Raw genomic sequence first — 16,405 nt, 5'->3', positions numbered from 1 at the left:
ACAAGTTTTAATTGTATATTGTTATTGTAACAAATTATTATATTTACAATAAATAGAGTTTTATTACATTGATGCATGTGCATGTATACAGTGAATTACACACTATAGTAGGAGAACATTGTTAAGATTGCAAAACCATGCATCTAAAACTTGTGTTTATACATGTAATTACACCTTCTCTTAGCATATGCCATCTGATACAGTTTTTAATTACATAGTTGCCTGACCCCTTTTCCTGCTTATCCTTGCTTTGTTCATTGTTGAGGTCTTCACTGAATGAGAACTGCTTCATTCTGTTGTTTAGTTTGTGGTCTTAGGCCAGCTTTTTCTTCACAGCCTTCAGGCTCCTCACTGGAAACAGGTTTCTTCATTGCCTCTTCTGCTCTTTCCAGTGATGTGGCTGATAACAGCTTCATAATGCTTCATATTCACAAATATTAAGTTGTCTTCGGGACACTGTTGTGAATAAAGGTGGTATCATAATTCCTGTGAGGAATGAGGTAGATCAAAAAGACAATTAAAAAGTAACTACTGTTTTAAGATAGTTGAAGGTTAATCTCTTTGTAATAGGGAGTTCATGTGGAAACACACCTCAAAAAGCTGAATCTGGGGATGGAACTCTTAAAGAACTCTTAACTCTAACACTTAAATGTTCATTGAGATAACCAAAACCAGGAACCAGAACTGCATTAAGTTTGACAGTGTAAGGCTTTGTCACAAGCAGTGAGTACCAGCTGCTCACTCCATGTCTGCCTTCAGTTACTGAGTACTGGGTGACCAGGATGATTCCTTGCAGAACAAATCTTCCTGGCATACCCCTGCCTGCATCATCCAGCTTCACCGGCTGGAATCCAAATATAAGCATCAAAAGCAAAACAATTATTAGAATGTGAGTGCACAGATTCAACAGATGTGGTGACAATTTAGTGTTGTCTCACTTGTTTCCCCGATTCTGAGAATTCAAAGTTTCAAGTTCTCAGTACTTCGTTGTACATGTAAAGCATGTCTTGCAATAGAAATATGCATTTCAGGGACATGCATGTTTTAAGTAGCTTTTGCTTTAGGTTTTTATGGTGCATCTCTAGTAGTTTTGCTTTTTTTCACTGTATTGTAGTTGTGATTCACAATGCAGGAATTTTTGCAAATGATCACATAATATGGTGAATTACAGTCCTTGAAACTTGATTTTAGTTTTCTATTAGAAATCAGTAACTTGCTTACTTGAAAGTTGCTTTTGCTACCATCTTTATTCTGCCATGCTGTAAACTGCAACATTATTTAATCAAGGGGTGTGGCAGTGCAACTTTATCCTAGTGTGACAGTTTTCTCCTGGATTACTCTGTTGCTAGCATCATACATTAAATTTCTCTTTTGGGAAATACTAGTTTAGAAAGTGGTAATCAAGGCGGTTTCAGTGTGGATGATAGATGAGTTATGGGGGAGGTATGAAAAATATTCTGACATCTGGAATGGTTATTCGTTAAGTTTCCAGACACACTAGAATCATGAGAAGAGTGTTCTGCCACTGAGGAACCTGTGTTGTCTTGCACCAGACCCCTATGCCACGTTGGAGAAATTGAAGGATATGCCTACTCCATATGAAGTTGTCTGGACAACCTTTGTATTTTTAGGTTTTTCCTATTTCGTGTCTTCTAGATACTGATATGGAGTTTGCAGGGTCATTGGGTTTGTATGTACAAACAAGACACAGGACTCTGAAGAACCATGGCATTTGATCTTTGAAAACCAAGAGTGTATGAATGCATGCTCCTATGAAAATCCTGAATTGCAAAAATCATTTGTAGAGAGGCATTTGACAGATTACGTGCAAGTACATACATGTGTGTTTCATTATTTGATTGCCTTAGGAGACTGGTGTTTAAGGTGGCAGATCTACTTATTAAAAGCAAAGCTCTTTGGCTGGCAGGATTACAGAATGCGTGAAGGAGAAAGAGACCAAATGCTGAGAGAGAAAGAGAGAGAACGGGTAATGTGCAGAAAGCAAGGGGAAGGTATAAAGCCAGCAGGAAAGAGTAGACTTAAATGTGGTTCCAATTTGTTCTGTTGGTCTTAAGTTGATAGCCATGCAGAAGTAAAAGCATGAAGTTCTCTCATTTCAATATGAATTTAATGTTCTGGAAAATATAGAGTTTTCTGTCATGTTAAGTAAGATTTGGTCACCCGTTTGCAGCCTGTTAGAAATCTTTAATCCATGCTTATTTTCCTGACTTGGATTAAAAAAAAAAAAAAGCAGCAGCTTGCTTTGAAGCTTTACAAAGCACTGTCAGACCATGGCATAAGTGGACTCGCTGATAGGCTCTGAAGAATAGGCTCTGAAACTTTATTCTTAGTCTTGATTACCTTGATGCAAGACTACAGTATTGACTCCCAGTATATGTTAAATTTCTGGATGTAATTTGGTGATATGTAATTTGTGGCTATCAGGGGCGGGGGGGGGGGGGGACGGACGGGACACTGAAACAAAAACCAACCCAGTCTTTATACATAGTACTTTAGAACTAAACTATCCTGTAAGGTTTTGGAAGCAGCAGACAAACAAGTTGAGTCTTGAGAAGTCAAGAGAAGTCTCCATCTGTGGCCTCGCACTTGCTTGCTTGCTTGCTTGCTTGCTTGAGTTGGGTCCCTTCGCACCTCAGGCAGCACAGATTAGAATATTCACTTGGTCCTTTGCATTATTTATTCCTAGCTGAATGCCATTAGAATAACCTTGACTTGCTTTGTCTCCTAAGACTTCTCAGTTTGAGAGCAAGGTTTGAAATGTGGAAAGCTGACTGAGACAGTGAAACACAAGAAAAAGACAAGCAGAAGGGCTGGCTCCACTGAGAGACCAATAAATATGCTATTTAAAAAAAAAACCAACCAAACAAAAAGCATTTCCCTTAAAACAAGACCTGGATTTAGATGATTACTCATACTGATCTCTCTAAAAGAGGCTATTAGTGGCACATTTACCATGAAATATTAGAACCCTGTAGGAGGCAGCAGGCTCCTGTTTAGCAATTCTGAGTCCTGCAAGAATTAAGTACCTGGTGGTAGCATAGCAGAGCTTAGGTGAGTTATGCCAGCTGTTTGCTGCATCTACCATTTTTGAGGAGCTTTATCTTGTAAAAGCCTCAGTAAAGTTCTTTGAAGATGCTATGGCTAAGCTAATTAGGATACAAGTTTTTCCAGCTTCATGCACAAGTTTGGAAGGGTGAAATTAGAAGGAGAGCGAGGTAGAAAGATGCTTGCTCTGATGTAGCAGGCAGTTCATGTGAACTATGCTTAAAAACAGGGAGTCATAAGCCTGTTAGAAAAATCAGGTCAGTTTAAAATTAATGCATTCCTTTTCCTTCTGTTCTCAATAGGGAACTGGTTTTTTGGAAGGGTTCTCCATCTGAGAGTCAAGTGAGACATCCTTTCCCTTTTTGGCATGGCCCACATTTAAATAAATAAATAAATAAATTCCTTTCAAAAGGTAAAATGAAACGAGAAAGAGGTGTTCCCTTCCGGTAGGGTCAAATAAAGGTTATTATGGTTCATTCTTTTGGCAAGTTGACCAAGGGATTCCTCTGGAGCACAATAACAAAAACAGACATGTAAGACTTCCTTTTTTTTTTCTGTTTTCCCAGTAGGATAGCAGGAAAACAACCAGGATATACCTGGCCCTTTGACAGAATAGCAGCCAATTCCCAGTGCTTGATGGCGAGTGTGGAAGAAGGCTTACTCCTTCCAGCCAGCAGCCTTTCAGCCTCACGAATGTCCACCCATTTCTTAGTGAGTCATAGCTGGAAGACATTTTCACATGTTTGATCACATCTTGTGCAAGTCAGGGTTGTATTTTTACTCCTTTATTGCATCCTATAATCAACATTCTGAAACAGCTGATTGATTGTAGCTTTAAGCTTTGTTTGTAAGTATGTGCAAATAGAGATAGATGTATAGATAGATAGTGCCATTATATTTTCAGATATGGATGGGTTAGAACACTAGCTAACTTTCTTGGCAGGAGCAGGATGGTGGAAAAACTGTTTGGGGTGTTTTGTATATATGACCTGTGGAAGCTCTGTACACTTGCAGCACTTAAATATTCAACAGATTAGTATTTCTTGGCATGCTCATTTATACACTCTACTCCCCTAAGTTCAGAGGCAGTCAACTTGAGCATTGATCCTGCTCCCCATGAGTTTTCTACAGGGAAGTTGGAGAATGTCCACAGCATGTTCCCCTGTGCTGGAGTAGGCCAGTGTAGAGTAGCTGCCTGGTGGCAGAGGCAAGGAGGGGAAGCAGCAGGTCAGAGTGCTTCTTGCTCACCTCTTGAGTCTTTGTAGAGGACATAAAAAGAGCTTCTGCCTCCCTGGCTTCTTCCCTGGAAGAGCAGCTTTCATTTGATCCACCTGAGTAAAAAATCACAGGGAACATGTTGTCAGTTCTTAACCAGACGTGTATGGTTTTTTAGTTTGCACTGTCCCTCTGCAGTTTAGGCTTTTCAGGACCACTTACAAAATATTTTTTGCAGTTATCTCTTCTGCTCAGTCTCATTCCTTCACAACACACTGCTTGTTTTCAAGAGGGACACGGTTTTTTTGTTTTAGACCCCAAGAAGCTCTTTAACACTGTAGGGTTGCATGAAGGTTGCAAAAGGATTTCTCCGAGTTCAAGTGCTTAGAATTATGGTTGGGTTTTCTTAAAGAGAGGCTTTGCCTCTTGCTTTTAGTCTCTGTAAATGAATACTCCCACTGCAGACTGAAATCCTGTTCCATACCTCCTTGCCCTGACTTCAGTTAATCTTTGGCTTGCAGACAGTGATGTAAAAACATAGCCAGTTTTTCATGCTAGCTTTTCATTAGCGCCACATGCGTTGTTATTTTCAATTCTTTTTTTACACTTCCTATAAACAGATTTTGTACTATATGAATTTCTGCAACACAGTGTGCTAGACAGTACACAAATGAAGGTCTTTGTCCGGTTGCAGTTAGCCAGCCAGTTGAGACCCTGACTGCTTTGTAAAGGTCCATGAAATTCATTCACCACTTTAACTGCTAAGATCTAAATTAAAGTTACTTCAGCAGTGGAGTGTGAACAAACAGTGCTTTATGGAAGAGAGGTCTTTAAGTTCATGCATTAAGTACATGTACTTCATATTCCATGATGTCCTTTTTGTGTAGCTTCTTGATATTGTGAAATATATTGGAATAAGAAATCAACACTGACATTGCTATGCAGAGAAATCTTGACAGGTGTATGGTATGGGTCAAAAAAATCTTATTACATACTAACTTAGAGTTTTCTTCTTCATCTGAAATTAAAGACGATGGTGGGATTAACTCTCTGTAGATCCAGTTCAAGAATTTCCTAATAATGTTGTTGTTTCTGTATCTATGTCAGATCAGCCCATGGTTTAATGGCTGTAAGGATTAACCCAGTTTTACTTTCTTATCAGATTGCCTTTCAGCATCGCTGTATTTCTGTTGCTACAGCTAGAGCCCTAAGCTCTTTCGTCTTTTTTTTTTTTTTTAAGAGGAGGAAAAAGGCTTGATTTGAAATACATTAAGTTCCAGAATAAAAAAGTCCTTCTGATGCTGCATTGCTGCTACCATTGTTTACTTTTTTTTTCCTGGGTGACTGCTATACACTCATTATTTTTAACTTTCTGTGTATTTACAAATGTTTCCCATAATTCCCAAAAGATGAAGGGGCTGTTTTGGCTTTTATCTGTCAGCAGGTTCTGTCTGTGCTTTTATGTAAATCTTCCAGATCTAAACAACTTGACTTCTCAAGCACCGTAATACACGTTATCTTTTTCTTGCAGTAGTGAAGAACTTATTCTTTTCCTCTAGACTGCTTGTCTGCGGATAGTTTGAGGGGGATTTGTTGGCATTTTTCCCCCATTAGTTTCTCCACAGCAAAAGGGCAGCAAAACAAAGTATTCTTTCAGAGCAAAACAACATACTCATACTGTCCTGAATTTTTATGTATTATGATTATTGAATAAAAAGAGAATGTTTTAAAATATGCTTCTCAGAGTTGTTATCACAAACCAGGAATGGCCTTGCATAAGAAACAACTTCATGGTACCAAAAAAAGGAAACAGCAATAAGGAACAGGGATCTTTTACAGGTGGGTCAAGTCATTCTGGAGAGAGTTGCAGCATCCCCAGTGTCTCAGAGTGAACATCCATCAAGCAGTCCTATCTCGGTTACAAAGAGCAGACACTACTGAAGCACCATTACTAACCATCACCATGGTTATGTGGAAAGGGAATTGAGGTTAGTAATCTTGGTAGGTTAGTGCCAAACTATTCAGAAGAAAATACATGTCACTGCTTTCTAGGTAAAACAGTTCCAGCACGGGAACTCACTCTATCTGTGAAGTTTTACCTGATGGAGGTCATTGAAATCATCTCACCACTGGCTTACCAGAACCAAAATTTTCAAGTGCCTCTTGAGATGGACCTCAGTATTCCTTGCCTTAAAAGATAGGCAGCTGTCTCTCTCTTATGTGACAAAGGTTTCCAGGAACAACCAAGTATGTATTTCCATCCCCACTTGCTAGGAAGAACTCAAGAACAAGTTGTGGAGCAAAGTACTCTTGCATGGGAAGCCAAGTTGAGATGAGATGATAGAAAATTCAGGTTTGAAGAAGAAAGTAAACAGGAGAACATGAGTCTACTGGATGACCATGTGTCCTTGTACAATCTGGATAATGCGCCAGGTAATAAATACCTCAGCTCTTCAGCTGGGTTCTGTCCCTTGAGAGTGCTATGCTCTGTGTGCTGAAATGGGCAGGGTAATTTTATTGGAAAAAAGCTATGTCATTATGTTGAAAAAGATGAAAGCAAGAACTGAAATTGCATATGCAGCCTTAGTTCTTTGTCTTAAGTTTTGAGTGCTTGACCTTGTGGTCTTGATGCTCTTTCAATGTAGTTTTATGTGTCTGTGTAGTATAGTAGGCATGAGACAGAGGGAGCTTTGCTGCTGATTCCTTGTAGAGTGACTGTAGTAAAACACCATGTAAATGTATTAACTTACATATGGTCTCTTTAAAATAAATAATACTTTTACTAGAGTTTCACTGTTGCTTTTTTTAAAAAAAAGTCTAAAGTGCAGAAGTTAATAGAATATCATGGCTTTAATACCCTTGGGAAAGATGAGGTAGAGTTTGTGGGAAGACAGCTGGCATCAATTCTAAGAGATGGCTTAGTTAATCTTAAGACCAGTAAGGGAGATTTTGTTTGTAGAAAACTATCACAAGTTTGTTCTGATTCTGATAAGGCCTTCTAGGTGCTATTACTGCAGTCTGGATGTTTAATGACAACAATAACCCTGCAGGGGTTGCACTGGGTTGCACTGGGAACCTGATAAGTAGATCACAAGACACAGCTACTAGTGGAATGTGCTGCTTGTCCTCCACCTGTGCTATCCACACTGTGCTTGAATATTCAGTGTCATGTATTTTCATTTTTGATATCATGTATGGTTTCATGTCAAACCACTGCCGGAAGCTGGAATAGTAAGTTTTTCATTGCCAGTTAGTATCTCTGAGGAGAATTGGGTAGAATTACTTAAATTCTTGCAGAGCCCTGGAGCAGCAATCCTGAAGGAGGAGGAGGAAATACAACAACCCTTACTTGATGAAAAAGGCAATGTTTTGCACTTCACCTGGTCCAGCTTCTTGGTTGACCTTGTCCTGTCCCTCCCTTACTGTCACCTCTGTCATCATCTCCTTGCTTGTGGCGATGCAGTAACTTGGTAACCACACCATATTTTACCTCTTATCTGCTGATACCTCTCTGACTGCAAACTGCTGGCAGGGAACCTGCAAACATCAACAAGACATGAAAAATAGGTGTTGGCTTATTAAAATACTCTCTTTCTCTGTCCTCAGAATCATACTCTGAGGACCATCCTGGCTTGTTCTATTTAGGGACATTAACCTGCTCTTCCATTTAAAGTGATGTTCTTAGGGACTGTGAGAATGCTGCTACCCGCTGTGCTCCTGCATGTCACACAGGGCTTGGGGTGATCCCTGAGAGTGAGGGGTAAGAGGGAACTACACATCAGTCTGCCACCCCTAAGAAAAGTGTGGGAAGCTTCTAGCCATGCCCCGTGCTCCAGACTGTGGGAATGAGGTGAGATGCACCTCTCCTGGAGACCGGCAGTATCGAAGCCCCAGGGCCAGCCTACTTGGGGTTCAGCTCCAGCAGTGTCTGTCTTGGGTCCCCTCTGTGCTCCCCAGTTTATTGAGTGCCCTCCTCTACTTAGAAGCAGAAAGGCATCTTTTACTACATCCTTGCTTATTTCTTATTTTATTGTTTCTGCTTATGTCATAGCTCTTTGAAAGAACAGTTGAATAAGCAGGTGGTTTTCCCATCTCTTCCTTGGGCTTTGGGGGGGGGTTCTTTTGCAAAACAGTTTATGTGTTATCTATGGCATTATAACGCAGCCTACTGCATGCCAGAATGTTGCACTTAGTCAATATTTTTTTTATAAGCCTTGCAGTTTTTCTTCAGAACAGGGCTGCTCATTTCTCTAATTATGTTAATACTAATTGTAAATAATTGCAGCCATTTCAAATCCTAAATTCAGTTCTAGTTTGAAAAGGAGTATTGCAAAAGCTCACCCACAGAGGGAAGCAGAATTCTGTCTTTACAACAGTCTTAACTACAGGCTGCTTTTAAAAAATTATCTGTGCTTCAGTTGAAGCCAACAAAGAACATCTGTTATCTTATTTATAGCTCCTATTTCTAAGAAGTATATTCTGTAGCAGATCAGAAAAGTGCCTGACAGCTCATAATTCGTAAAGTTACTGAGGTTTAATCTGATAGAGTATTATGTACAGAATTCCTTCCTGGTACAGACAGTATCACTTCCCTTTCAACAGATGATAGAAATAGGGCTTTATGAAACATTAAATTAATGTGTGTGAAAGATGATTAGCAGCCACTGTTAAAAGTATTAAACTATATATAAGGGAATATAGTACTCTACACTATGTTGCTGAGTGGTTTTATTTTTCTGCTTATTTGTGTAGCTAAACTTTCCTCAAGCCAGACACTGTTGTCTTTTCTTTCTTTCTCTCCACACTTTCATTTTGTTTTGTCTTAGAGGAATTCTTTGTTAATTAAGGCAGCAGCTCTGTGACAGGCATTCGTTTCTTGTGTCAGAGAAGGGTAAAGAGACTCCAGATTTCTTTTGGGAGAATTGGTACATTATAAAGTATGACTTTCTATATCGAATCAAAGCTTTGTTCTGTCTAGTTCTGCCATCTATTGTTCATAGATTATTTTCTTGCGCTAATCTGTATTCACCTGGGCTTGTTTCCCCTCTGTTCCCATAGCTGCCTCTTATTCTCCTTAGCCCTGAGAGTGCAGGTGGTGCAACTTTATAAATGGGGATGAAGAGGGGAATTAGTTCTCCTGGCCCCCTAAACTTCCTGCATAATCACCATGCACATGATATTTTCTCAATCAGACATTGCTTGCGTATATGTGCTGATAATCCTGGAAAGGGTCTTGGCAAAGTATTTGACTTGTCTCAGTTACAGCATTGGTTTATAGAGGTAACTATGTCTTTTTTGACATATTGTGTGTAGCCTGGATAAAATGAAGTAACATTCAGTTTTTATTCCAACCCTCCTAGATTCAGTGGGTTGGACTATAAGTGGCCCAGTCATAATATACATCTATTCATCCTGGAAAAAATTACTGCCTGGCCTTATTCTGTTAAGTGCCACATACATTGTAACAAGTTGTATACATTTTTCTACAAAAGTCAGTTTGAAATGCCCTTTTTCAAGCTTACAGGTGATGTCGTCAGTACCTACCTCACACAGAGAGTTCTGGAGATGCTGGCTTTGTATTTTGAGCAGTACACTGGGACTGACTGGAGTTCAGAAGGTCACGCTGGTGATAACTCCTGCAGCCGTCATCCTTTGGAACAAGCCCCCTAGAAAAGTTCTTGTCACTCTGTATTACTGATGTAGGATCACAGCGGAAGTATGGATGTTTTAAAAAGCTATTTGAAGTCCAGAAGCATATTAACAGAGTACTGTTTATACACGAGGGTTAAATGTTGTCACTGAGATGCCCTAGAAGGGTGTTCTGCTTTATTCAGGTTTGTCCATTGAAGATGAAGGAAATAGAGGAGTGACAGCTGATGTGATAAACAATTTTTTCAGTACAGATCTGTATTTCCTTCTGTGGCTAATATCTTCAGCGTACCATTAACAGAGAACATCTGAATGAAGTTGTCACTTTGTCTGCTAGTTCATACCCAACACCTACTGACTGATGGAAGAAGTAGACTGTGCTGGCTGCATAGTATTGAAGGATTTTGGAATTGGCAGTATTTCCATCCGGCTTCCTGGTTGTACTCCAGTCACGTAACGTCACCAGGAGGCATCATTTCCCTATGCCTTTTCATAGCACTGGGATCATTCATATCTCAGTAAATCTTGACTCGCAGACATTTTTCTGCCTCCATAAAAATGGGCTTCTTGTGAACCTGAAGGCTGATAGTGCTGGTGGGCCAGACCATTGCTTTTTCTAGTGCCGGGATAGTCTTTACCTCTTTTCATTTCTCCCAGATCTAGTCTCCTCCAGCTGCCAAGGCTTCTGTGGTATTCTGAGTCCTCAGTCTCCCTGACTGACGACATCTGATAAAAATAAAAGACAAGTAATAGTAGACAGACTTATTAAGCCATTTGTAATGTTGTGTCAAATTCACTGAAGCTTAAATCTCTTTCATATTTTTCCATGAATAGTGTTGTCTTTTAAAATCTTTCTAATGAAACCAGTACTGGAGAAGGTGGTTGAGCCCTGAACAGCTCTTCCTCCTGCCATTTTCAGTGATGCTTTCAGCGTCTGGGAGAATTTTACTATAGCCGAACTAAATCATCTCAGGTCAGTAGGACCTAGGAAGAGTTATTTTTCTCTTTGAACAGTTGCAGCTGAATTTACTATCTATTGCAGTCCTTGATTTATCTGAGACGCACACAGTGAAATCACCTTCTTTGTCTTCACTCTCACCTTCTTGCCTTTCATTCTTGCCCAGTGAAAACATTTTGCTAATAGCAGTTGGGCATTTCTGAACACTCTGTTTGCCTGTTCTTTTGGTAAATGCCATTAGGCTCTCTGAAATTACAAATGCCAAGGCAAGGTTGTGGTCCTCAAGTCTCAGAGTGAATTTCTGTCTGGTATTTATTTGTAATACCAGACTCATCTTTTTCTGTCTTGGTCTGGCATTGAACCCAAAGCACAAATCTTGATGGAAACTCTCGATAGGGTTTAGGGTTTGGGGTTTTCTTTAGTTTTTCATACTGTTGTACTGAAAGTTTCTGCAGGAATTTGCTGCTTCTTAAGACTATAAAGAAACATTTAATGGACCATGAAATGCCCTCTCACTAAAAGTTAGGAGTTTTGTGTCAGTAAGAGTCATTTCACTCTCTTATGGGTTGTGAGGCTTGTATGGCCTTTCTTCCCCAGCTGATGAAAGCAGGTACTGAGGGGGCCGCGACAGCTGAGGCTTTGCATCTGGACCAGCTGCCACCACAGGGCCGTGAGTGAGAAGCATCGGGCCAGGCCATCACCCGTGCGGAGGCACTTCCTGGTGCTTTCCAGTGTTAACAGGATCTGAACTCATGTTTCCACAGGCATGGCTTTTGCTGTGTTCTCAGTGCAGTCTCCTGAAGCACTGCTGTCTCTGGTCTGGGCATCACTAGCAGTCAGCACACAGGAGTACAGACGACTGCCGCAGTTCATGCCACTGCCTTAAAGGCTGTGCAGGAATGCCAAACTGCTCTCATTTCCAATGCATCTTCACTTGAATTTGACATTGTATACTGACAAGTGATTAAATTCAGCCATTACAGATCCTTATTGAAATTCAGATTCTATTTCAAGCAAGATGGGTTGTAATAGTGGAACATTTTTTTAATTCCACTTCCCATACCTAGTAGAGTACCTAACTTCTGAAATAACAGCATTTCAATCAAGAAAGCAAGCTTCCACGTTTCCCAGAATTTTCAACACCAAGCATGGGTGTTGAACTTTGTGGAAAACCCTCCATTGTCCACAACTTGTCATGCATCATGCCACTGATGGTGCCACTGGCAAAAGTATTTTAGGTGCTCTATCAGCCATTGCTTCTTTATAGTTTGCTGGCTGGTCTTGTTGGAGGCATTATCACAACTTGCTTGACAATGACCCTTACCTTTGCATTTCTTCTTCTGCATTAATTAATATGCTTATGTTTATTATAGTTAATTTCAGTGCTGGTCACACCATTCACGTTTGGACATCTTGTATGACTTTCAGACAAGGATATGGGTAAATCTATGTATAATTCACTATGTTAGTAGATACTGTTGGATTCATAAAGTGTGTATCTGCATGCACATAAGCCAGTTATGATCATAAGACCTGAGTTCTCAAGTATTAGACTTTTATACAGAGCTGTGTTGTCATCAAATGCAGTTTGTATGCACAAACTTAAATGCCATTTCTGAAAAAAGAAGAACATGCATGGAGTAGTCTTGACTGAGAGCTAAATCAAGTAATGTTAGTATGTAGTTCCTGTAAAATATTTAGAAGTTAAACTCCTTCCAATGGTGTGTATTGTTACATTTTACGTTATGTTCTTTTTTTTTTTATATTCATTTCCATTCTTGTAGCAGTAATGAAAGATTTGACTCAGAAGCCTCTAAAGCCAAATTCCAGCTTTAAATTTCCACTTGTCATTGCCAGGTACTAACTCTAAAGTATCTCTTTTTACTGAGAACCCTTCCAAAAGGTGCAGCTGTGTGCTGGTTTCATCTTGCACTTTGTAGCTATGTTGGCAACTCTTGAACCTGTGGTATGCTCTCATCTCCCACACGTTGCCATTGCCTTAGAGCTGTTCAGGCCTGTCTGTATCAGGGAAAGGGAAGAGTTTGCAGATTGGAGCAAACCCTGGCTTGTGGTTCATCTCATTGGTTCTCACTGTGCAAGGTAAAAATAGAGCTAGTGGAAAATCCAGCTTTTATCACGTGTCATCAGAAGCTTCCTTAGTATCTGGAGACACACTGCCAGACTTGTGACTAGAAAGAAGACACGAAAACTGTATGACAGCTTTTCAGAACCTTAATATTTTGGAGACAGCAGAATTTTAAAAAATTACAGGAATTTGGGGGAAAAATGATTGCTTTAAGTGAAAAACTGATACTGGATTGTACCAAAGGGATCTACAAAGTTGCTCAAATTATTAAGAGTGGATTTGGTTCTCCAAACTTCTGTGCTGTGCTACAGCATGCTTCAAAGCAAAAGATACTTTTGAAATCAGGTACTAAATGCAGGTTACATGTGAGCTTTTGTTCACTTCTCTTTTACTAAAACTGACTGATCTGAAAAGTTTTCCTTTCCCTCTGTAGATCTTAATATGCATGCTGAGTTTTCTTCTGGAACACCTGATCTAGAATCAGGACTTCTTTAAGGATAACTTGTATTCTGGCTCTGGGAGTCAGATTGGTTTTTTACAAAATTAGGTGTAGTTTTCTTCAGCTTTGCCTCTGCCATTTCCTGTCAGCATTTTGAAATTGAAAAGCACTGTTCCTAAATTGGGCTCTCTTCTGTGTAAATGTTAAAAACTGGCTTTGGTTCTATAAGTACTGTTACGTCTTTTTTTTTCTGACAGATGTGTGTTTCATGAAGCGTTTCACCTGTAAATGAACATAATTTTCTCTTTTGTGCAAAAGTTAGGAAGTTTAAAGTACAACTCAGTATGATGCTATGAGTTTATTATATTGGAGATGGTGGAATGAGGAGGAAATCCTAAACAGGTGGGAGGTTAAGTGATTTTAATTTGTTAACACCATCTCCTACATGCTGATGAAGTGAATGTTTTTTTCAATGTAGCTGAGCACTATAACTGTGTGACTTAGATGTGTTCTTCTGTCGTTGCTGCCTTGAAGGTGACTGCAGGTTTTGTACCTGCCATTGTGTGGGTGTATGTGTGTGGTTGTGTCTTTTTGCTGTAGAGCTTTTACTCACCAGTGTGTGCCTAGTATTAGAGGTGAATATCCTGAGTTTTCAGTCAAATACACAAGTATTTTACAGTTTATGTATTTATGGAATAGATTGTAATTATTTTAAAGGCTCTCTTCATATCTAAAAGTTCAGCAATGTCTTTGGTAGATAGAAATTTCCACTTTTGGAGGAAAGGAATGGGATATAAGAAGGAAGAGACATCAGAAATCCTCTGAACTCCTAAAATTTTAATATTTTTTCAAATTGCATATTTTAGGGTAGCAGAGGACTGTTGGAAATCTTTCATTTTAACCAATGTGACATTTGCTTTACATACATATGTTCTGTAGACATATTATAGATTTTGCATAAATATAAAGGTAAATGCATAGCTTCCAAAAGCCTTTCACTTTCACTAGGAATATTATTGATCCAAGAATACTGTACAACAAAGTGATTCAGTAACAGAGTATAATACTAGTTTATAAGCTAATCCTGCTTAAAGTGTAGATGAAAAGCATGGAGCATCAGGTAGGTTGCAGGAAGAGGCAATCTGTGTTTAGGTAATCTGAGTAAGGTCTACATCCACCCTATTCCTTATGTCCCATGGAGACAAACCATTTTCTGTAGCGTCTTTCTTCACCCTGCAAGGGCTTCTCCCTATGAACTGAAGCCTTCCCCTGACATTTAGTTCTCCTTTTTGCTTTGCTTGAACTCCATCCATCATGTAGAAAATCTAAATCTAGTGGGAAGTGGAATCATTTTTCTAAATACACCTTGTTTATAGATATTTGGAGTGTATCCCTTGTCATCATTTCAAGGCACAGTTTAGTTAATGCAAGAAGGCATAGTTCTCTCTGCTGCTCAGTAGCCTGGATGGACCATCCGCGAACTGCCGAACTGTCACCTGAAATATTTCAAATGTCTGTCAGGTTTGACTTCCGTCCTCTGTCTCTATTTCTCCTTCTTCGTCTCCTTTCTTTCCTCAGCTTCAATTTAGACTGGTGACTGTTGCTGCATGCTGCCTCCAGCTGGAATTACGAGATGAGCATCTTTGTTCAGAGGTGATGCAATTTCATTGCTGTTATGCAAGAGGAAGAAAGGTACTTAATGTAACTGGCTACCTAAGGGAGCAAAAAGTTACTTTCATAAGTAAAAATATGTAAATGCCATTCTTAAAAGCTGTTCTTCCTCTGCTGCCATGTAAGGGATGCATTCTATGCCCTTAGCATTCTGTGAGTCTATGAGTATCTCATAATTTGAGTATTTTCATAGCATACCCTTTGATATAAGACTGATCTGATCTTTCATTTATTCTTTCAATAGATTTTCCCTCATCATAAGATACATTCACAGTTTGGGGTCAAAAGGAACTATTTGATCTGCATATTACAAATTAAATGGTCTGTATTTCAGCATGCCTCAGCAGAGGCTGCTTGGAGTGCAGCATCTTCCATTTGAGACCAAATTGTGTTTGATAAAGCAGATACAATGTTAAGCTAAAAGAGGTGTTCCAGACGGAACCTGAAAATGGTTTGAAGATGTAAAGAGATGAAAAGTCCATTCCTTCCCTGAGCAGCTTGTTCTGCATCTGCTACTTGGAGATCTGCTATCAGCTACACCTATATAACATATGCTTTCTTAGAGTTTAGCTTTTAATCACAGTGTTACACTAAGTCAGCTACTTGACAAAACTTTAGAGCTTATTACGTCTACTTACTTGCATTTTTCAGCTAACTAAGGTGCCACCAAGGAAGTAGTGTGGTTTTTAACAGAACCTATCCTCTAAAAAGCTATGCAGACAATCCTTAGTTACAGTGCTGTCTTTTATTGCTTTATCATAGTAGTTTAGTATCAGGCTTTCCTTTATTTCCCCAGGACTGATAATGTAACTAGCATGTAGTCATCTTACTTGTCTTTTCAGAGTGCAGATCGGGCATCAGAATTCTTTTGATCCCCAGGAATTGCTCTGATTTTCCACAAGTCATTAAAAAGTAACATCAGCAGGCCAGAGATCTGCTTAGGCAACTCTTTTGGGACTCCTCAATTATCATTTTCTAGGCCTCCTAAGTTAAACTGTTATGACTAACAGATGTTTTTCTAATGTCCTTCTCAGTTATGAACGGACTGGAAAGTATTCCATCATTATTGTACCATCACTTTGCTTCTTTTTGCAAGGGACATGTCTCAGTGTCCCAGTATGCTCCACTTCCATTACTAGTTCATAAATAATTATTATTTATTGTCTTTCATTTCTCTCCTCAGTTTTTGCACCTCCAAACTTTTCTGTACCTTCCTTGCTGTCTTACCACTTTTAAATTGTTTGAATTTTTAGATACTTACGTTATTGTTGCTTCCAAAATAGGGTGAATTCTCAGCCAAAATTGTCTGCTTTCTCTTTCT

At 39.3% G+C, this 16,405-nt stretch overlaps 1 protein-coding gene and 1 long non-coding RNA gene across 4 annotated transcripts in view; one reads left to right on the top strand and one right to left on the bottom strand.

Annotated features, from left to right (window-relative positions):
• PIK3R1 (phosphoinositide-3-kinase regulatory subunit 1) overlaps positions 1-16,405 on the top strand; it is a 60,611-nt gene that overhangs the window by 15,891 nt on the left and 28,315 nt on the right. Inside the window, exon 1 of one of the 3 annotated variants that reach the window (XM_052775762.1) lies at positions 13,160-13,319. The exons of the other annotated variants lie outside the window; for them this stretch is intronic. Within the exon in view, the coding sequence (XP_052631722.1) occupies positions 13,175-13,319 (145 nt within the window). The 5' untranslated portion in view covers positions 13,160-13,174. Of the gene's footprint in view, positions 1-13,159; positions 13,320-16,405 lie in introns of those variants that run through there. 3 annotated transcript variants of the gene reach the window in all.
• Positions 100-10,648, bottom strand: LOC128136364 (uncharacterized). The gene is made up of 4 exons (XR_008233341.1): positions 9,826-10,648; positions 7,662-7,818; positions 4,315-4,397; positions 100-486 (listed from the first exon to the last, which is right to left on the bottom strand). It is a non-coding gene; the product is annotated as an uncharacterized LOC128136364 (long non-coding RNA).

This window comes from Harpia harpyja, chromosome Z, assembly GCF_026419915.1.
Source record: "Harpia harpyja isolate bHarHar1 chromosome Z, bHarHar1 primary haplotype, whole genome shotgun sequence".
NCBI lineage: Eukaryota > Metazoa > Chordata > Aves > Accipitriformes > Accipitridae > Harpia > Harpia harpyja.
This window is presented reverse-complemented; position numbering and strand designations above follow the sequence as displayed.